Below are 22,500 nucleotides of genomic sequence, written 5' to 3'. Positions count from 1 at the left end.
CGTGCCATGATTCGGAAGAGCGTTGCGCATTGGGAGCGCGGTCGTCTTCCAGTGCGCGTCACGTGCATTTAGTAATACGGGCTAATAACAGTTCATGCGTCAGAAGACGTTGAGATACAGCGCTTTGCAACAAACGATTCCTAGCGCAAAAACTGAGAAAGACTTCATGATTTTTGTTCGTGTGTACCACACAAGTCAATAGTTCTTTCCGCTCATTCTGATTGGCTAGCTCAGAGGTGGGTGGCAAGTACTCCCATATTCCAGGACTTGGGAGAGTCCCTTTTTGACTTGGCTGTGTCTGCTGAGATAGCCTCATACACCACATGCCTTTTTAGAGACATCACCGCCAAGCCGGCCACTTCTGCTGCAGAGAACAGGACAGCCACAACACCGGGGATTTCATCCCCTACTCTTTTCGAATGGTGTGTAGGTACTTTAACGTCCCGCAGGGAACTCATGAACATAGAAGATATTTGTGAGACGGGGCTCTACGGTAAATATAGTCCTTATCCGAGAAGACTTGAAAGTCTATCCATTTGCAGATCAAATTACAAAGGCAGCACTTTTCTCCTCAGTTATTTTAAGATCCTTAGTGTTGATCTGGCCGGGGTTCGAACCCGCGACCTCCCGCGTGACAGCCCGATGCTCAACCAACCGAGCCACCGGTGCGCGTATTTGCTTCTGAGCAAACGGAGAAAAACAAAATGGCTTCCCCGTTTCGTTTCGGTTATAGAGGAGCAAATTTTATCGATAGCGTCGGTTGATTATTCAACTTGTGTGGTATATGGTGGTTTTCACGTTACTTCATCGGCGCAGTGTTGGTGGATGAAAACAAAGTATCTCTCATTAGCTCCTCTTTTTCGTCCACCAATTAGAACATTACATTATTGTTATCTGTCTTTCTGAGATTTTCCGTTTGCTATAAACGCGATGCTTAAATCTCTCTAATTTGTTGGCAACGTTGAACGCGCGGCCCAACGAGTAAACAATATTGGCCAACATTAATCGAAGGATGAAGTGTCGGATAAACGTCATGCAACATGAGATGCTGAACCACGCTCTGTCTCCCACCTGTTGTGGTTCTTTAAATGCCTACTTCCTACTGGGTGGGGAACCTTGTAATAGACTGGCATACAGTCTGGGGTAGAAATCGCAATCCGTCCAGTTCCTTGGTGCGACAGATACTGGAATATTTTCCGGCTTTTACGCGCGTGAGCCCTCTGTATCAAGAATCACTCCTTGTTATTGAGTCTATTTGTCATTTCTTTGCATCTTGCAGAACAAGAACCCTCTAAAGTCCCAAGAGGAAGTTTCCCAAGGAATAGACATACAGTGCGATGACTCATTTGTGCTCGCTAACCTGGAGGAGGTTACACATAACAGGATTTCAACTGAAGACGGACTTAATAACGAGATAACAGCGGTTACTCTGGATGGCTCGAAAGATAACCGTGAGTGCGAGTCCGACGAAGATGTTGAAGTAGATATTGACGGATCGGACAGCGACGAGCAAAGTAACTTAATTCCAGGTCAAACTGCTTCGTGTCCCGAAGATGTTTATTCTGCTCTTGTTAAAGCTGCAGCAACCGCAGAAGATCTTTCGGTAAGCCAAATCAGTCTTGAGGCAATCATATAAGTACCCTCGTGAGTCAAGGGTGCCTCGCCTCCCTCTTTCGCCTCTTTTTGAAGCTGTAGCAGCCACGGCGAAAAACCTGTCATTGCCACATTGCTACAGTCTCAGACATGATTAGTTGGGACACTTCGTGCTAAAATCTTCTGTTCCCTTCTCGTGCGTTCCCTGCCCCTCTCAATGTTGTTTATCGCAGTTCAGTCACCAAATCTTTCACACCAGCATTGAGAGGGAAGGAAGAGGCAGAAGTGTCCCAACAATTATGTCGGAGACCGTAGGTATCCACGCGAGGAAGCCTTGCCTGCTACATGGCTGTAGCAGCGCAAGACAATCTTCGAAGAAAAAGTCTCGAGTCTTGAAAGCTCCTCTTGTTATAGCTGCAGCCACTGCGGGAAATCTTTCGTTTGGTGTAGACAGTCCGGATGTCATCCTCAGGACAAAGAGCGCGCTAGTCAAAGCAAAGATGGTCTCGCTCCCCGTCCTCTATTTCACGCGTTACACCTTCCAAAACTCGCGTTCGTTTTCTTTTTCTTTTTTGCTTGTTGCGAAAACCATTTCCCAGATTACACATTACTACAGCATTACTGAACTATCAAAAGTTGGCTTGAGTTGACATTTTGCACTGTTTTTCAGGGCTCAACGAAAAAGCAAAACGGCACGTACAGCCATGCGCACGGAAGTCTTAGGAATGTCCCTCCGGAGAACACTCCCGCGATTTCAGTGCACTTAGAAGAATGTGCATCTGTGACTATTTGCCACGATTCTGGGACCGTAAACCAAGCGGACACAGAAAAAGCTTCCTATTCGTCATATATGTCTCCAGAGCAAAATTCTTTTGAAGAATGCAAATCTAAAGAGAAGGAAAACAGTGCTATGGACAACACGGATAAGTGTGACATTATATCTGAAGTTTCAAACGAAAAAGACGACTGCGTGGTTGTTTTGAGTTCCGAGTTCCCGTTTCGTGGTGATACGAATGAGAGCGATCCTCTCGTACAGATTGTTAAAAACGGTTCGCCGATAGCAAATCACGTTTCAAATTCCCTGTGTTGCGTGACGCGTGACACCTGTCACGCCTCGTCAGCTGACACGTTTATCAACGAACGTACCGATGAGAACATTTCTTTTGAACCTGGACGCACTGCTGCTGAGAGGAACTGGAGTCCAGTTAGTTGCGGTGGCGTGACATGCTCGGAATCTATTCAACCCTGCGACCGAGAGCACTCTGAGGCGAGCTCTGTAAATCCGAGTATTTCTCATGAAGAAATCGTAATAGACAGAAATGCTATTCAAGATGTAGAAAAAGAACACAATATGGAATTTTTCATGGGAAGAACTCTCAAGACACCAGAAAGATACATGAAAATCCGAAACTACATTCTAGATATGTGGGGAAAAACGAAACCATGCTACCTTTTTAAAACAGCAGTGAGGAGCGGCCTTCGAAATTGTGGCGATGTTAATTCAATTGGGCGAGTTCATGCTTTTTTAGAAGACATTGGAGCTATAAACGAGGGATGTCTCGATAGACCCGTCCCTCGGGTCCGACAACAGGACGAGGTTGCTGATGAAAAAGCAAATGTGCAGTTGGAATCTTGGGTAAATTCACTAAGACCCAGGAAGAAAAGGCCGAGGAATAACAACGAGGACTGGGTCGACTTAAGTCAACCGGAAGGAATGACAATTGAGGTAGCCATTTTGTCTGTTTTGCCTGTTGGAATTTCAAAGGAAAAATATCCTTCGTAAAACGTTGACTCCTGTGCAAGTAGGCGTGCTTTCCGTTTGAAGAGGAATAGCCGTCAGGAAATTCCATTAGATGAAATAGTACTCATTTCCGGAAGGGAAATGAGCAGTGCCATTTGACGTAAACCTCTTTTGATGCAAAGTACTCCATTGATTCTATACTTCTTACTGTCCGAGTTCGAGTTCGAGATCCGTACTGATGCTTACGGATGCGGACCGGGGTTTTTTCTGTTGATTTATGGCTCAAGCACCAGGTTGGCGGGTCTTGAATCAACAGAAAAAAAGCAAATAGTGCAGTGATGTACCACTCATTTCAATACATACAAGGAAATATGAATACCCCTGAAGTTATCTCGTTTCCGGAAAAATTCTTATCTTTTTTTTCCCGTTTCGTTGAGCAAGTGAGACCTTGGGTGGCAACGAAATTTCTGAGTGTTTGCTGTTTGTAGTTAGTGAAAGAAATTACTTAAATGATTTCTTTCGTTTGTCAAAAGCGATCGTAACCCCTTAATCAACTTATCACAAGTGCTTTGCCCTTTTCTCGCAAATTCGCCTCCTCTAAGGACGCTCATTGACATTAACTTCGTTTTCTTCTCAATGAAAATTTGTTCATCTTCAATTAGTGATATAACTTTCTTTATTTTAGCACTTGTTTCCTGAGGAAAGAGCCTCACAAGAGGGAGCCCCAAATGATAGAGGTCCCACATCAGCTTCCCGAAAAAGGCCCTCGCGAAGTAAATCATCGTACGATCCCTTTCTATTGGTTCCCTGTCGTAAGTTTCTTTCTCCCAGTGCCCTGCCCTTCGATGTTCTCATCCAATCGGAGACCTTGATGGTGATGGACGCCCATGCGCACATGTCAACTACGGAAGTGATTGGTTTATTAGGTGGAAATTATTCCCATGAATCGAGACTGTTGAAGGTAAGAACAACTCAATTTCCTTTTTGAAATAAACTTCGAATGCGTTTTTTCTAACACCCAAATAATAATAATAATAATAATAATAATAATAATGACTTTATTAAGAATTTTTAAATTTACAATATATAATCTAATAAAATGCTAAAAATGATATTCACAATCTTAATCCGTATAAATAATAAAATAATAATACTAATAATAATACTAATTATCATTATTATTATTATTATTATTATTATTATTATTATTATTATTATGTCTCATTACTATTATTATTATTATGATTATGTCTCATTACTATAGATCGTTTTCACTGTCACGCAATAAAAAAATAAATCGAAAACCATCCAGTGGAAAAAGTCAAGAATTCGTGATGTTGTAGAAGATAAATGAAGAAGACACTTCTCCAAGTTTTAGGCCTGTGTGTTTCCCCAAACTTCAGATATTCGTCGAAATGTTTCGCAGAAATTTACAGAGCCCAGTATGAAAACGCCATGTTGGTGCACATCTGTGGTGCACCAATATGGCGGCCGGAAAATAGTGTCAACATCTGTTACTTACTTTGGCTATCTAGGCGAGTGATCATCTGTACTGAACAGACAGCTATTTACCTAAGCACTTTTCCTAATGCTTTAAATTCTAAAAAGGCTCAAAACAATGAGATAAATATATATTTCTCAATAAACTCGATCGTCGCCTGGTGTCACGCCCTTCTATAACTCAGAAATTCAAAATGCTCTGGTTTCCAAACGAAGCACGCTATTGAGCTTTAAAATTGCAAATGGATACAAATTTACCGCCTCTTATGCCTGATGAGGATAAAAACTTTCGTGGCTCTTTAGTTTTGGATTTTAGAAAATGATGACGTCACGTGAAAACGATCTATTAGTATTGTTTAACATTTAATGGCCGCTCCTCGGAAAACAGATCAAGAAAAAGGCATCGTCGAAGACTCACTCTATTGACAATGCTTTAGACCATACTCGTATTGTCAGTATTGGACTGGAACTAGCTTGCATTAGCCTCCATTGCAAGCTAGTTCCAGTCCAATACTGACAATATGAATATGGTCTATTTGTTTACCTGTAGTTAATGCAAAGTACGAGTTTGATAGTTTGACCTTCAAGTATTTCACGAAACTGGATGTTCTGAATCGCGTGTTTCTGTGGCATCACTTTTTCCAGGAAGCTAGCTCTTTCCAGATGTTATTTTACGGCAAGTGAATAGTCTTCTGTTCGAATATAACCTTAAAATCTCTTCAATCGCGTACTACGCGAACAAACTTTTTAAAGTTCAAGAGAAAGAGATTTGGTTTTTTGAATAATAGTGGTAATGAAAGACCTTATCAAGGGCCGGATAAAAAGAGCAAAAAGAGTACATCACTCAACTTTCTCACCAGGTTTCAAAGGCAATCCCGTGCCGGAGTCTCAGTACGGGCCTTCAGTGTGAAATGGACCCTGTATCCCAAACCCAAGCCTTGGAAGACTTGGCTCATCGAGGATTGTCCGTGGTGGGCTGGTACCACTCGCATCCTACATTTTTGCCGATTCCCTCTCTACGCGATATTGAAACACAGACAAAATTCCAAGTAAGTTGACAGTTACTTAATTATCTCTATCAGGCTGGGTGTAACATTAATTAGCTATGAAGTGGGAACAAAACCCGCTCACACAAAGCAGTAGTCCGTTAATAGGAGCGAACGACTTCATGGTATCTGTGAAACGCGTTTTTACATACCGAGTTATTTTTAGATTGATGTTCCCGCGAAACAAGACCTTTCCAGCTAGAGTGAGTTTCAATCAGGTGTCGTAAAACCAAAACCACAGTAATTACTTTGGCCAGTCAAAAAGGATGGAGACAATCCAGTAAACCAATCAAAACTCTAAGTAATTACACATAACCGACACAAGCGCGGGAAAATGTGCACGCGCGAGCCACGATTGGTTTTGGTTTCACTTCTGATTGGTTGAGAAAGTTTCGCGAGAACTTTGAACCAATCACTGCGTGAAGTAATTCAGAACCAAAGTAATTTGCTTATTACTTTCGACACTCAATTGAAAACCGCCATAAGTCTGGGATTGAGAATGGTCACTCGTGTAAGTCAAATGTTATTTAAGAACTTGTTTAAAAATCCTTGGTTTTCATCCACGTGATGAGATGGTCATGTTGGTGGTGTACAAAACAAAAGAAAATGGTTCCACAAGTTTTTGCATAATAATAGAGTCAAATTCCCAGAAGAGGTTTTACAGCATTGTTCTGTACACCAAAATGGCCTCCGTGACGTCACATGAAAACCCTCAATAGCTCGATATGTGAAAATGCCGTAACATAGACCTTTGCATAAACGGCGCCCAAATTTGAATAACAATACTGTATACATCCTTAGCGTCGTGTTTATGTTTCAAGACAAAGGATTTTTCTCATGAACGTGAGGCTAAGGATGTATCAAGTATTGTTATTCAAAGTTGGGTGCCATTTATGCAAAGGGTCTATAGACCTGAGTTGTATGATCCTCGCTCCTGCACAAAGATTGCCTTCGACTAGTAAATACACTAACGATTCATCCACGCTCTGCTCCCTCCTTTCCTGTTTTTTCGTAGCCTGAAGGCTTGCCAGGTGACTCAGAATACGTCTCTCGCGTTTCTATCGTTAAGCCATTGAATAGAACTCGCCTTGCAGTTGATTTAACGCTAATGGGCCAGGATTAAAATAAATAAGTAAATAGGCATTCATTCAGTCAGTCAATAAATACACGTGCTATGACTTGCAGCTATCTCAACCTGTTCATGTTTTATCCACTCGTTCCCTTATTGCTTCGTTTGTTCTTTATTCATTTTTGAAATTTTTCTTCACTTACTTTAGGAATGGTTTGGGAAAGGAGGTGCGCCGTTCATTGGCATCATCGTTAGCCCGTACAATTACAGTAATTCATCCAACCAATCACAGATAAGATGTCTGACAGTTAGTGACGAGTGGGAGTCCGCTGGTCAGTACAGGTTGCCTTACCAGTTTGACTATGGTGTGTATGAGGACGAGGCCGACGAAGATGATTCGTTAGAACAGATCAGAAGTATTGCAGACGACTACCGGACATATCCCTTGTAAGTAATACTTTGTTCCCTTCATCTTACACCAAGTTCGTTGAACGCGGAGGGCGACGTCCTCGACATTATAAATTTGAGTCTTCATTTGTCGGAAATGATCGCCGAACCTCGCAGAGATCTGGGCCGTTTAGTGAAAAAAGAAACATTGACGAGTTTTATGTCATGTCCACGACCATCTCAAGCGATTTTGTTTGTCTACGATATTTCAGCTTTCAGAAGTCGCCAAAGTTTGAAACAGCTGGTAGAGGGTGAAGTCCCCATGGTCTTTATTATTAAGTTTACCATCATGTATCCGTTGAGTGATCGCCATTCAAGTAATCATCAATTTCGATCTCTTATTCCAGCCAGCACCTTTTAAAAAAATACATTTTATTCATTTAACCTTGGCATGGGTCAATCAATTTGGTCCACACAGAGCCACGCCCCTCTAGCCTTCTCAAGTTTGGCCAATCACAACAGGCACAGACGTTGATATGGACCAATCAGAACGCAAAGAAAATGCATGTATCCGGCGCCAAGGGCGGGAAAATGCGCTCGAGCCAATTACGATTAGTTGTGCTTTTCCTCCGATTAGCTGAAAATGTGGGGCTAGATTTTTAAGCGAACCACCGAGCGAAACAATGCGAGTCCGAAGCAACGGGAAGGGACTTTCGGCTCTCCACAAATGGCGCTTTATATTATTATTTTTCTTATTTTACAGTCGTGTCCAACTAAACAGACGGGTTGAGTGTTCTAGCGACTCGAATCTTCTGGACAAGTTGATGGATTCCCTTCGATCACGACTCACTCTCCCTGGGAATGAAAGAAGAGAAGATTTCCTGAAAAGGATAAAGGAAACAATCGCTGAAAATATCCAACCATATCATCCAGATAAGACGACTGAAAACTCGATGGAGGGTAATCCTAGAGAAAGCCAAGGTCCTCCTTGTGCAAAGTAATTTGATAACAACGCATAACTACAGTAGAAGTTAATGCGTAAAAATTTCGGTATATTTTTCTGGTAATTAAGCGAGCGTGGCGGGTGAATGTCCATGACTCTTAGGGCGCGTTCGATTGACCCTATTCCGGAATAAGAATACGTGGAGAGATGATTGAAACGGTATGTTTGGCGCGTTTCGAAGCAGCAAGGATAATAAAATTTATTTAAAATAGCATTTTAGCAGATGTTTGACAATTTTGGTGTGAATCTCCGTAAAAACGAAGGATTTGTAACTTATATTCCATGTATTCCTATTCCGGAATACGGTCAATCGAACGCACCCTTAATTTCCGCGATAGAACGAAGACGCGTTTTGGCTTCAAAACTGTAGTTAAAGTTCATTTGTCTCATGTTGTACCATGACTTAGAGTTGCTGGTTGACTAAGACAAATTCTTATCTTACTTGAGGTTGTGTATTAGAATTTAATCACCAGAGTGAAGCGCGGATCCAAGATAGAACACGTTTTCCGCTCCCTTGTAAGCAAGTAAAGTAACGCACCTTCCCGAATAGTTTTTATTTTTCTACTCTGTTAAATCAATTGGCTGTGGATCTGCCAATGTGTGACCAATTTCCGTCAAATAATAAAAATTCCCCGTCCTTAGAACGTTTGGATTGAAATTTGACAAATCGAAAGTGGTTCAGCGTTGTCTGAACTCTTATCGACAACGATCATCCCTCATCACAGTGGTCATAATGTTATGGACTCAAGAGGCGCAGCCGAGTTAGTCCACAACAAATTTTGACCACTAAGATGACGAATAGGGCTCGTTTATTCTTACTTTTCTCTTTAGTCACGTGATATAGAGCAAATAAAGAGCTAGAGAGCTAGGGTATTTTTTAAACTATAAGGTATAGTGTTTTCACTCACGTGATCAGCAACCTTGTTTTTCCACCAAAACAAAGGAGAACGTTTGCATGATAATAGAGCTCAATTCCCAGAGGATTAGTTGGGGACACCAACATGGCCGCCGTGACGTCACGGGAAAACACTATATATATCACATGCTTCTAGCATCATAAAACATACACTTTGTATTTCTCCTTCGTATTTGGACATAGTTCTGTCCCTTCGATGGGCACAACCTGCTATGCATTTCAGGTTTCAAATACCTTTACTTTGCAAAGATGTTTTTTATATCATTTAAGGGATAAATAAGGCCTCTTGCTAACTTCGTCAGGGACCGCGGAGAGGCTGGGAGGGGGGGGGGGGGGTCTGTACCCCCACCTACTTTTTTTACTTCTCCTGAACAACCCCCCTCCCCTCACACTTGCATGATCCATACCAAAACCCAGCCCCACCCCCCTCTCCTCTTTCAACCGTACTCCGCTGCCCCTGTTAGTCGTGACTCCGAATGGCTGGTGGCCTTGGTGACTTTTTGCGGTGCATTTAGGGAACTATTTAATAAACTGAATGGGCATTTCCGAGTTCATGTCTACCTCCTCTTCAAAGTGAGTCCAAGTGCGAAGTTTTTCTTATTAAAATTTTCATTCATATTTAAAGTAGAACTAATTACCATCACAGAAATTTCGCACTTAAACTCGGACGAGGCAGACATGAACTCGGAAATACTACAATACTACAATACTTTATCACGTAACAGCACTGTCATGGTACCATGTGAATCATCAATTATTGCTTAACAAGATGCAGTCATTTTTATGACGTAACGAGTTACCATGGTAATAGGAAAGCCTTGCAAAAACACCCTATATTTTAGCTTTAGTTGCTCATATCTGAAAAACGAACTCGGTGACCCCAAGTTTTTATTGCACAAAAGTGATCAGCAGGCCAATATAAAACTCTCTGCAAAGTTTAAAAGAATTCTGTGGAGTAGATTCTGAGCTATTATAAATTTTCAATTATTTAAGGTGGCTCTGGATCGGCTCCACAGAATTTTCGTAAAGTTTGCAAAAAGTTTCATTCTGGCATGTCGATTACGTTTCAGAAATAAAAAAATGGGGGTTACCGAGTTCGTTTTTGAGATATGAGCAGCTAAGGCCAAAATATTGGGTGTTTTTGCAGGGCTTTCCTGTTGCCACGGTAACGGTTTACGTCACAAAAATGACCAAATCATTTTCAGCAATAATTGGTGTTTGACACGGTACCATAACATTGCTGTTAATTGATAAAATGTTGTAGTGTAAATCCTTCTATATGAGAACGTTTCTTTCAAGTGTGGAAACCGGTTTGAGCCACCTTAAGGGTGCGTTCGATTGACTGCATTCCGGAATAGGAATACATGGAATACAAGTTGGAAATCCTTCGTTTTTGCGGAGATTCACATTAAAATTGTCAAACATTTTCTAAAATGCTATTTTAAACATATTTTTATCATCCTTGCAGCTTCAAAACGCGCCAAACATACCGTTTTAATCATCACTCCACGTATTCTTATTCCGGAATAGAGTCAATCGAACGCGCCTTAAGTGTCAAGTCTTCTATCGCTGAGGAACTTATTGGGGACACTGTACAGAGAATTCAAATTAATTTAACTCAAATCCAATCAAGAGAGGGGAGAGAAGGGAAAACAGGAGTACCCGGAGAAAAACCAAACTCGTTCCCAGGCTCTCTCTTTTCCATCAAGGGAGGAAAAGAGAGAGCCTGGGGATGAGGTGGGAGAAAAACCTCTCGGTGCAGAGTAGAGAACCAACAAACTTTCCCACCACTACGCCAGTCCCTCTCCTCTACTTTCCAGGATAAAACGGCAAAATATGTTAGCTAGGGGTGAAGGGACTAATCTTTGCAATAAAAAAACCTGATGTTGGATGAGCTATAAATAATTTCAAGGTTTTATTTGATATGAACGACTTAAAAACTATTTATTGGAGTGTATATACATATAAGATTGCTCTATTATCTTATATCAAATCTTCTAAAGCTATAATCGAAATTCTTATCCTAACCGTAGTTCGTTGTACTTGTTGTTGATACAGTATCACATCAACTGCAAGGTTGTGTTTAATATGAACGGTTTAAAACTATTTATTTGAGAGTATATGAGATTCCTCTATTACATTATCAAATCTTGTAGAGCTATAATCAAAATTCTTATCCTTAACGTTATTCGCAGTACTTGTTGTTGATACAGTATCGCACAGTTGCCACTGTGACTTGTGACTCAAAATGTGCCAGAACTAAATAAACTGGACTGGAAGATGTGGCCTTGCAGTTTTTCATTGTGTTTCTTTTATGGCCATTCTTTGTTTTTTTTTAAGGGCAAAATTTCCAGCCACTGGGAAGATCTCCCTTTGCAAAAGTTCTTTTTTCCTGTTCAAACTTGCTATCCACAGGGACAAAAAGAACCGATTGATGACTTTTTAGCTGTCGCCAATAATGAGAACCGATGACGTCAACGGCAAACTTTGCATGCTGCTCGTAGCTCTATTGCTGCAAGCAAGAATAGCTGCAATTCCTCAAAATTTTGTTTACTCACAGGATGAATAAAACCGTGACTGCAATATTGCTTTATGTAAAGTTAACTGCTTCCGTGTGAAAAAAAAATTAAATAATAATTATAATAATAATAATTTAAACTGAAAGCGATTCAAATCTGAACCCTGGAAGTCCTTTGATCCAAAATGAGACAATTATTTGTGTCATGTGATTTAGCACTGTTTCTACGTGATATACGGTTTAATCCCTTAGCCTGATTTCAACAGCGACGCAAGCACAAAGCGCAAGCATAACAGCGCTTATTTCACCGTTAAAACGGAGTTGACGCAAATATAAGCACAAACACAAAGTTAGTAGGCGTGGGATTTGTCACATATGGATTAGGGGCCGACCCTAAATACGGCATTGTGGGAGAGATATGTCGGGCTCTCCCACAATGCCGTATTTTGTACAGCGGCTTTTCTTTTCAATTGGTATATCTTTAAATATTATTCATTTACTGTGTATCTGTATATGCTATGTATTTTCGCTGTAATTGTAATGTCTCGAAGATATTAGCTCTTGTAGTTAGCCTAAAATTCGAGATGAAATAAAGTTTATGCATGCATGCATACATGAATGTATGTATGTTACCTTAAGTAGGGCGCGTGCGCACAGCTTTGTAATCTGCGACCTTCAGTGCTTACCACATGACAGATAAAATGAGTTTTGCCTTATATATTTAAGGCATCAAATACTTACGTTAAGTTGACAAGGGCGGTTTGGAGCTGTGAGTAGGCGTGGGATTTGTCACAAATGGTTTAGGGGCCGACATATCTCTCCCTCAATGCCGTACCGGAAGGCAAGGTCGGTAGCAGAAAGCAGCGAAGGGCCAACTGCTTCCAAAAGCGATCGCACGGGCCGAAATCCCGGGATGACTCGTTTGGTACGACGCTCCAGCGCCGGTGTCTGGAAGTACTGCGTTTTTCTCTCTTGTTCAAATATTCCGTCGGCGCATGCGTAAATGTTCCGTTGTCATGGAATGGCAGAATTACCCAGAATTCTTTTGGGCAAGAAGGAGACAACTTGAGAAGCTCGAGACTGGCCCTCATCAAATGGCTGAAGCGCGGCCAGGGTAAAAAGTGAGAAGACGATTTTCAGCCAGATACTAAGCAGTAACCCAGGTGTGTGCAGTTAAGGAAGACTTGATTTCTGAACAAATCTTTGTCATAGAAATTCACGACAACTTTGTGCTTTTTTCGCTGTGATCCTCGGGTCAAAGGAACGGTATAATGTAAATGAGAGAATAACCAGATTTATATTTGCAGATTACCTGTTCTCTTACTAGTAAAGTCAGACTCTACATCTTTATGCAAGGAGCGCGTTCAAAATCTCCTCATAGTACTTTACAAAACTCTTCTTTTTTTTCTTTGAAGGGTTTTTCTTTCTTAGTTTTTTTTTCTTACGTATCAGCTAAGTTGCGGAATGCGCTACCTGATTTTATCCGTACCACTGAGTTTACTGGTTTCAAAAGAGAATCCAGTGCCGCATTTTGTACAGCGGCCTTTCTGTTTAATTGGTATATCTTCAAATATTCTGCATTTAGTATGTATCTGTATATGCTATGTATTTTAGCTGTACATGTAATGTCTCGAAGATATTAGCTCTTGTAGTTAACCTAAAATTCGAGACGAAATAAAAGTTTATGCATGCATGCATGTATGTATGTACCTTTACTTGGGCGCGTGCGCACAGCTTTGTAATCTGCGACTTTCAGTGCTTACCACATGACAGATAAAATGAGTTTTCCCTTGTATATTTAAGCCATCGAATTCTTACGTTAAATTGACAAGGGCGGTTTGGACCTGTGAGTAGGCGTGGGATTTGTCACATATGGTTTAGGGGCCGACATATCTCTCCCTCAATGCCGTACCGGAAGGCAAGGTCGGTAGCAGAAAGCAGCGAAGGGCCAACTGCGTCCATTAGCGATCGCACGGGCCGAAATCCCGGGATGACTGGTTTTGTACAACGATCCAGCGCCGGATCTGGAGGTACTGCGTTTTTCTCTCTTGTTCAAATATTACGTCGGCGCATGCATAAATGTTCCCTTGTCATGGAATGGCAGAACTACCCAGAATTCATTTGGGCATGAAGGAGGCAATTTGAGAAGCACGAGACTGGTCCTCTTTAAAAATGGCTTAAGCGCAGCAGGAGGTAAAAAGTTAGAAGACGATTTCTAGCCAGATAGTAAGCAGTAACCCCAGGTGTGTGCAGTTAACGTAGAGTTTTGGTTTGTGAACAAATTTTTCTCATAGAAAATTCGCGACAAAGTTGTGCTTTTTTCGTTGTGATCCTCGTGTCAAAGTTACGGTATAATGTAAATAAGAGAATAACCAGATTTATATTTGCAGATTACCTGTTCTCTTACTACTACAGTCAAGCTCTACAACTCTATACAATAAGCGCATTTAAAATCGCTTCATATTACTTTATTTTCTTTTTTTGTTACGTATCAGCTAACTTGCGGAATACGCTAACTGATTTTATCGGTATTACTAAAGTTTACTGGTTCAAATGAGAATCCAGGGTCGCATTTGGTACAGCCGCCTTTCTTTTTAATTGGTATATCTTTAAATATTAATTATGCATGTAGTAGGTATCTGTATATGCTATGTATTTTAGCTGTAAATGTAATGTCTCGAAGATCTTAGCTCTTGTAGTCAGCCAAAATCTCGAGATGAAATAAAGTTTATGCAGGCATGCTTGTATGTATGTTACCTTTAGTAGGGCGCGTGCGCACAGCTTTGCAATCTGCGACCTTCAGTTCTTACCACATGACAGAGAAAATGACTTTTCCCTTGTATATTTAAGCCATCGAATACTTACGTTACATTGACAAGGGCGGTTTGGAGCTGTGAGTAGTCGTGGGATTTGTCACATATAGTTTAGGGGCCGACATATCTCTGTCCCTTGTCAGAACCTTCGTTTAAAACAGGTGCTGGACGCTGCCACAGTTTGCTCTTATGACCCTTATAGTTATGGTTTTAGAGTTTTTATACTTAGTTATTTTTTACCATCCACGGTGATGGGTCATCCCTATTTAGGTTTAAAGTGCCTATCACCTCAACACACTTTTCCAATATATTTATTCTCCGAAATCATCCCAAATACATGGTGTTGTTTTTAGAACATTTAGATTGAAATTTCACTGTTTCATTGGCTTTGAAAAACGGGAAAAGTGGTCATACCGTGGTTAATAACCGAGCAATGAAAGGGAATGGGTTCGATACCGGGTTGACGTCACAAATTAATTTGCATCGCTGTTTTCAAAGAACTACCTCAATGCAAATTAATTTGTGACGTCAACCCGGTATCGAACCCATTCTCCTTCATTGCTCGGTTATGGATCAAAGTATGATCACTTTTCACGTTTTTGAAAGCCAATAAAAAAGTCAAATTTCAATCAAAAGGTTCTATAAACAACACGATGTATTTGGGACGATTTCGGAGAATAAATAAAGTGGAAAAGTGTGTTGAGGTGATAGGCACTTTAAAACCATTGCCCATGCCGCTACATGTTCCGTAAAAAGCCTGGAAACTAGCAATACGTGAGTTCTATTTTGGTGTCAGCGGTATAAAACCATAGATCAGAGGACAGACACATATGATCGCCGTTCGTGAAGTTATCTTCTGTATTTCACAACTGTAACTGAAAATGCCAGTGGGAAATTGCAACGCTTTATACCAGAAGTGGCCAGAAAATGTTGGAATTCTTACAATGGAAGTATACGTTCCGTACACTTACGTCAACCAAGAGAAGCTAGAGGAATTTGACGGTGTTAGCAAAGGAAAATACACGATAGGATTAGGCCAAAAAAACATGGGCTTCTGTGGAGATCGAGAGGATATTAATTCTTTGTCGCTTACAGTTGTTCACAAGCTCATGGAGAGAAACTCGATAAATCCTAACGATATTGGAAGGCTTGAAGTCGGAACAGAGACCTTGATCGATAAATCAAAGTCCGTCAAAAGCGTGCTTATGCAACTGTTTAAAGATAGTGGAAATAACAGTATCGAAGGAATCGATACTACCAATGCTTGCTACGGAGGAACACAAGCTCTTTTCAACTCCATATCATGGATCGAGAGCAGCGCTTGGGATGGTAAGTTGCATATATTTTCAGAAGAAAGGGCGAATTCGTTAGGTATTGTCGTTGGGGCGCCTCGGCGAGTCGCCAGTCGTCTGGAGTGCTTACGTGTATAAGTGGCTTAGTGATCCGTCAAAAAATTGAACAATACTTGCTCATTGCCTTGCTAGTGGTCTTAAATGCTGGTTCAGGGCAATCAAGCGACTGGCAAGCCATTGTCATTGTCGGTGGCTCAGTTGGTTGAGCACCGGGCTGTCACGCGGGAGGTCGTGAGTTCAACTCCGGCCGGACCAACACTCTGGGTCTTAAAATATCTGAGGAGGAAGTGCTGCCTTTGTAAATACAACTGCATATGGTTAGACTTTCAAGTCTTCTCGGATAAGGACGATAAGCCGGAGGTCCCGTCTCACAGCCCTTGTTCATTAACTCTGTGGGACGTTAAAGATTCCACACACTATTCGAAAAGAGTAGGGGACAGTATTCCCGGTGTTGTGGTCTGACCTTTCCAGCATGTGGCCGGCTTGGCGGGATTAGCTTGAAGGGCTTCTGTGTGAATGAGACCACAATTGTGTATAACAGCCAGAAGTCAGGCTACTTAGCGCTCGAGCTCAAGCTCAAGCTCAAACCCCTTCGTTTTTTTAGTTACCCAAATAAGTGGTGAGCCATAATGATCCACCAAGCCACTTTATAGGTGGTTTGCAACCATCTCTAAAGACACACATAAACAATGCTGCAATGAAATATTGCTGGTGGACAAACAAGAAGAGCTAATTAGAGATCTTTTTTTTTCATCCACCAACATGGCAGCAATGATGTAACATGAAAACCACCTATAGCAAAAATGTATCGTTGATGTCACCTATTGTCATTAATGTGCCAACCAGAGCCTAATTGGCTGTTGAAACAAAGTTCCTTTTGTTCCTGTGGTTGGCACATTTGAATAACAAAAGCAATGTGTGCGAACAGATAGCATCCCTTTATTATACTTACCTCATTCTTTAAGAACTCAGATGACTGGAGAAACACTTAGCCACTTCTAATTACTAAACTGCTCTGTAATTGGTCCAAAGGTAATCAATTTATATGATACACTGTAGCCCACAATTTTACTATAGTAAAAAAAAGTTTGATTCACAGTGAACCTCAGTTTACCATAGAATACTTCAAATGGAGCAATTATAGAATACCCGGCTACTATTGCATCCTTTGAAGAACGAGGCATATAACAACACACGCTGTTCATATGCAAATAAGTGGACGGGTTGTAGAATCTATCCTAAACTTTTTACTTCGTGTTGTGGCAGGTTTTCATAACAAATAACCAATGAACGTCCGCCATGGTAAAGTGAAAAAAGCCTTTACTTTGAAAAGATTATAGAAACTCTTTTCTTGTGGTAAAAAATGTCAGAGTATGATGTAAGTCATTGTTAGATCAACTGTGGGAGTTGAGTTGCTCAATTTACAGTCTAAGACAAAACTTGAACCACAAGCATTTTGCTTACAGTACGAGGGTGAATGAGCCTATCCCAGGGGTGGAGTTGGGAATTCATTTAATTTTAACCCATAAAATAAGGGCCCATTGGTAGTAGCCTGAGGCTGATAAATTTCTCGGATATGTATGTACCACCAGGTCCAGAACACCACACCACAACCTCTCTATTTTGGCAACAGTCCAGGGAATCTTAGATTTCTTATAGAGTCAACAAGCAGTGTTTTTTTATGGGAATTGCATATTATTGTTGTTACTCAACAAGAGAAAGTCTAACCATGTATCATTACAAAGGTAGCATTTCCTGCTCAATTTAGTCCAGCTCATGTTTGAATTCAGGATCTTTCTCACCAAAGTTGAGTCATTAAAATCATACTGGACATTTTTCCATCTACAGGTCGCTTGGCAATTGTAGTGGCAGCTGATATTGCAGTTTATGCAGCCGGGAGTGCGCGCAGTACAGGTGGGGCAGGAGCCATCGCAATGCTAGTAGGGCCAAATGCACCTCTTGTCATGGAGCGAGGTAAGATTCACATCATTGTATGTACCATGTTAATGTCTCAAAAATTTCCTCCGATCATCCTGGTATCTACATGTATGAGTGCTTCACTGCCAAATGATGTTACATTTCTTGCTACAGAATCGTGTCTCCACCAGTTGTGCAGTGTATAATATTGTGACATGTAATGTCTGATTGACTTGGAGAGATGATGCTTCATTTACATGTAGCAGCCACTTTCAGACTTGTTTTAGTCAGCTGAGTTGCCCCTTTTGTTGGAAAAAAAATGTTGCTCTGGCTTTTTTTTCCCCTGTTGCCATCACAAACATCACACCTTTTCTGATAGTACTAGTTCATGTAATCTTTCAGTGTTTTCAAAAGTAATAATATATACATGCATATGTATATAATTTATAGCTTGTAAATGATCTTGCAGGGTGGCAAAACCCCCAAAAAAATCCTACCGGTGGCCAAAGCTCAAAATGTCAGCAGGTTGAATTTCTTTAAGTTAGCCAATTTCCACTACCAGCTACATGCCTAATGATAAATTTTCAAGATTAATGTATCAATATTATATTTATTATATCACCAGCTCAGAGATACGTTAATAGTGGCCTTGGGCAGCATTTTCAAGATTCCCAACCATGCAACACTGGATTTTCTTTGAGACTCTTTTATTGATTATTTCATTGTGACCTTTTTGTACTTGTAGGAATGCGATCGATCTATATGGAGCATGCCTATGATTTCTACAAACCAAATATGTCATCTGAATACCCTGTTGTGGATGGAAAGCTCTCTCTTCGCTGTTACTTCCACGCTTTGGATCAATGTTACGCATGTTACATAGAAAAGGGAAAGACACTCTATGAAAATCAACGATTCAGTCTGGATGACATAGATTATGCTATATTCCACACTCCTTTCAGCAAGATTGTGCAGAAGTCCCTAGCTCGTTTGGTTTTTCATGATTTTATACGCAGTACTGAGAGTGGCAGTTCAGTAGAGGAAAAATATCACGTTCTTGCAGATTATAGGTCAGTTGATGATTTTAGCTTCAAGGCAGGGGAATAAATTTAATAAATATAATATGTATAACAAAGTTGCTGCCTAAGAAGAATTTTTGGGAGCCCTTTTCCCAAAATCAAAAGTTAGGAGCCCGCATTAATGAAGTAATTAATTAATACAATAAGTCATGTACTTTTTTTACGTTTGTACATGCCATCGCTTCCTAATAGAAACCCTTGGCACAACCAATGCTCTTGCTCATTCTGTATCCTTCGCCAAATTGTTTTTCTGGGTCTACTACAATGTTGTTACCTGAATCTCGCTGCTGGTTTTTATGTTAAAGTTTTTGGGGAACGCTTGATAGTGAATTTGATAATTTTCTTTTTGTGAGAAGAACGGCTTGCTAACTTACATTGTAAACTGTCAAGCATTCCCCCAAACCTTGTAATTTTACAGCAAACAACCCATAATGTTTACATTTCGTATTTGGAAATCATATCTTGTACACAGTCTACAGCTGCCAGGAAAACGAACAGGACATTGATCCACAACGATCATATTAAACACTGCAGGCAAGCCGTTGTACCTGTATATTCGTCAGCATTCACCGAACCTTCCCATCAATCTGTGCAATTCAACGGTATCGCACCCAACCTTCCCATCGTGCCTTGCTGGCCACTGTATTTTCTATGGCATGGTATAAAATAGTTATGCAAAACTTAAGGCGTCTAAAGGCAAGTGTGTAGACTAAGAAAATACAAGCGACTCTTGGGATATTCCACGGTATACCACTCGAAAGCATTGCATAAATAACTTATATATTCCATTCCATTTTATTCATTGATTAATAATCACCTTATTTCTTTTAATGATATTTCTTCTTAAAGAAATGTCAAACTGGAAGAACTATTTCAAGATGAAGCCAAGGCCAAGGAAATAGAGAAAGCTTCCATGAAATGTAGCCAGGAGATATTTGATGAAAAGACATCACAGTCACTGCACATTGCTCGTGAAGTTGGAAACATGTACACGCCCTCGCTCTACGGATGTCTGGCCTCGCTTTTATGCAGGTACAGTTACATGACTGTATATATGGAACCTCATTTATGTTTGTTGAGTACTGCAAGTCAAGATTACTTTGAGTTCTAAGGGGAAAACCTTCCTCTGTCCATAAGTTCCGCTTGAATTTCTTAAAATTAATTGGCGCCACACATGAGACCAGGAATGCTATTATAAATAAGTGAAGAGGGTAGTTTCTAAAGAAACTGTGGTGCTGCGTTGGTGGGGAAGTAGTATACAAAAAATTGGTTTTATCAACTCCGTTGATAAAACCAATTTTTTGTATTATAAATAAGCACCGACGTTGAATAAGCGTTTCCAGTGAAGCGATTAGCTCGAAGGCCGGTTCCGAATTTACTTAAGCCTCACTTGAAAACGAGTCCAAGATTTGTAACGCAATGCAATACAGAAGGCGGCGTGGCCCAGTGCTTGGGATGATGAATTTACCTGCGCATGCTCTGGGCTTACAGTAAATTCCGCTGTGAGAATCAACCGGTGTTTTCTTCGGCGGTCCTAAATTCAAGAATACGGCCCGCTAATTTAGCCAATCACAGCGCGCGTACTATCTGAGAGAAACAGGTTATTGTTCTTGCCATTCAACATGGCAGCCGTGACGTCAGATGCAAACCATCATTGGGTCCCATTCTCTCACCACTCTGATATTTTTCTTTCTTTTCACCTTTAAATTTATTTCTAAGTAAAAAAGCTTACTTCACGTAATTCACTGCAAAAGGATTTTTTTTGGCGGATGTTGTCAAATGTTATCCAAGGGCTTCGTCTAATACCGATCCAGGAAAGATAGAGCGAGAGATAATTATGAGGGGAGAGAACACATCCACCATACATGGGTCTCCTGCAATGATAATTAAATTGATGCGCAGCTACTTTTAATGAAGACACCTGGCTCCAGTTATTCAAACGATGGACAAAGCTATTCGTCGGATAAATCACTATCCAGTGGATACGTCATAGCGCAACCAATTGCGCTAGCCAATGGATAGTGATTTATCCGGTGGATAGCGTTATCCCCCTTTTGAACAACTGGGCCCTGATTGGTTGTTTTGTTGTAATTGAAAATTGATTGCGCGACCATGGGCACGAGACCAAAATAACTTTCACAACATGGCGCGAAGCTTTAACTGAAAATCATGGGGCATGGGAATGTATTCTGTCCCCTCATTCTCTCTTGGTTAGAGATAGAAAAGAGCTCCTTTTAACTCTTAACAGAAAATTTCGTTATAAGGTGTGACCAGTGAGTTTTTTTTTTTTTTTGATAAGTGAACTAAAGCGTGCTTTTTCTTTCTCCTGTTGCTTTTCAGTGAGCCAATTCAAGAGCTTGCAGGCAAACGTATTGTGCTCTTTTCGTACGGCTCGGGACTTGCCTCCTCCATGTTTTCATTTCAAATAACTCGTGATATCACTTCCGGGTCCGCTCTTGTCAAACTAACAACGTCACTGAAGGATATCCCAGCACGCTTAGCAGCTCGAAAAGAAGTTGAACCCGAAGAATTCGTAAAAACTCTCATTGCGCGCGAACATAATCACAACAATAAAAATTATTCACCAACGTGCTCCGAGGAAAACTTGTTTCCTGGGACATATTATTTAGTAAATGTGGATGAGAAATTTCGGCGGAATTACGAGAGGAAACCGGAACAGGCATCCCAAGATGGTTGCATGGTTGTTTGATTTAGAAGTTTCACAGGCCTACCAGTAGTATTATCTGGGCCAACCAAAATGTTTGCGTCACAGGCATACCATTTTTTTTTCCATTTAAGGATTGTTGCATCAAACAGATAACAGTTTGACAGCAAAAGCATGTTATGCATTGCCATCAAGAAACAGGTTAATCTCGTTGTTACTTCATCAAGACAACAACAACAAGTGGTATGACATTGTTGCCTTAGCAACTGTCTTACAGATAATCCAAAGATGTTTCTGAAATTATAAGTTCCTTCTTTTAGACTTACATCCTCTGAGATGACGAATTGGGCTGCGACGTTTTTCGTCAATGCAACAGATTTAATATTTATATTGTTTTTGCTTTATTTGTTATGGTCATAACGGAAGACTTTAAAAATTACTATAAGTTCCTTCATAATGATAAAATCATAACCAATTTTTAGTACATTTTGCGTCGTTGACTTTAGATCTCCAGCTGCTCACCAATGATATTTTTGCTAAGTTGAACTTTGCGCTTTGACGAAAATGATCCGCCTTTTAGAACTCTAACACCGGACAAAACTCGCTTGGGAAAATACGACACACGTCCAGAAAGTACCAATGAGTGCGTCTTTTTGTTCAATAGGTTAACGGACCTGTCTCCGCCTACTCCACTAAATCGGTTTCTAAATTCCTTAATTCCAGCGAATGCGTTTCACATCCTCGAATCATGAAGACGAGTTGAAGCAACGATGATGGCTTCCCCAACGAAAATTCCTCAAAACAGGATTTTATTCTAAATGAAAGGAATGTATATTTTGAAGCGCAGGTAATAGACGAAATGAGGAAGTGATCCAAACACTTAATATTGGACAATTTATGC

General features: G+C 40.6%; 2 protein-coding genes across 2 annotated transcripts in view; both read left to right on the top strand.

Moving 5' to 3' along the window:
• The window catches only part of LOC137973349 (deubiquitinase MYSM1-like), a 17,641-nt gene extending 7,567 nt beyond the window's left edge, over nt 1-10,074 (top strand). Inside the window, exons 8-13 of the mRNA XM_068820138.1 lie at nt 1,280-1,603; nt 2,264-3,319; nt 4,020-4,295; nt 5,695-5,883; nt 7,158-7,396; nt 8,100-10,074. Coding sequence (XP_068676239.1) covers nt 1,280-1,603; nt 2,264-3,319; nt 4,020-4,295; nt 5,695-5,883; nt 7,158-7,396; nt 8,100-8,337 — 2,322 coding nt within the window. The 3' untranslated portion in view covers nt 8,338-10,074. The remainder of the gene's footprint in view (nt 1-1,279; nt 1,604-2,263; nt 3,320-4,019; nt 4,296-5,694; nt 5,884-7,157; nt 7,397-8,099) is intronic.
• Nucleotides 10,075-15,390: 5,316 nt separating this feature from the next.
• On the top strand, nt 15,391-22,083 carry LOC137973799 (hydroxymethylglutaryl-CoA synthase 1-like). Its single transcript, XM_068820685.1, has 5 exons — nt 15,391-15,915; nt 17,787-17,912; nt 18,601-18,925; nt 19,784-19,966; nt 21,275-22,083. The coding sequence occupies exons 1-5, from the start codon at nt 15,468-15,470 to the stop codon at nt 21,642-21,644; spliced, it is 1,452 nt and encodes a 483-aa protein (XP_068676786.1). The 5' UTR covers nt 15,391-15,467; the 3' UTR covers nt 21,645-22,083.
• The last annotated feature ends 417 nt before the right edge of the window (nt 22,084-22,500 follow it).

The sequence above is a fragment of the Montipora foliosa genome, chromosome 10, assembly GCF_036669935.1.
Source record: "Montipora foliosa isolate CH-2021 chromosome 10, ASM3666993v2, whole genome shotgun sequence".
Lineage (NCBI taxonomy): Eukaryota > Metazoa > Cnidaria > Anthozoa > Scleractinia > Acroporidae > Montipora > Montipora foliosa.
This window is presented reverse-complemented; position numbering and strand designations above follow the sequence as displayed.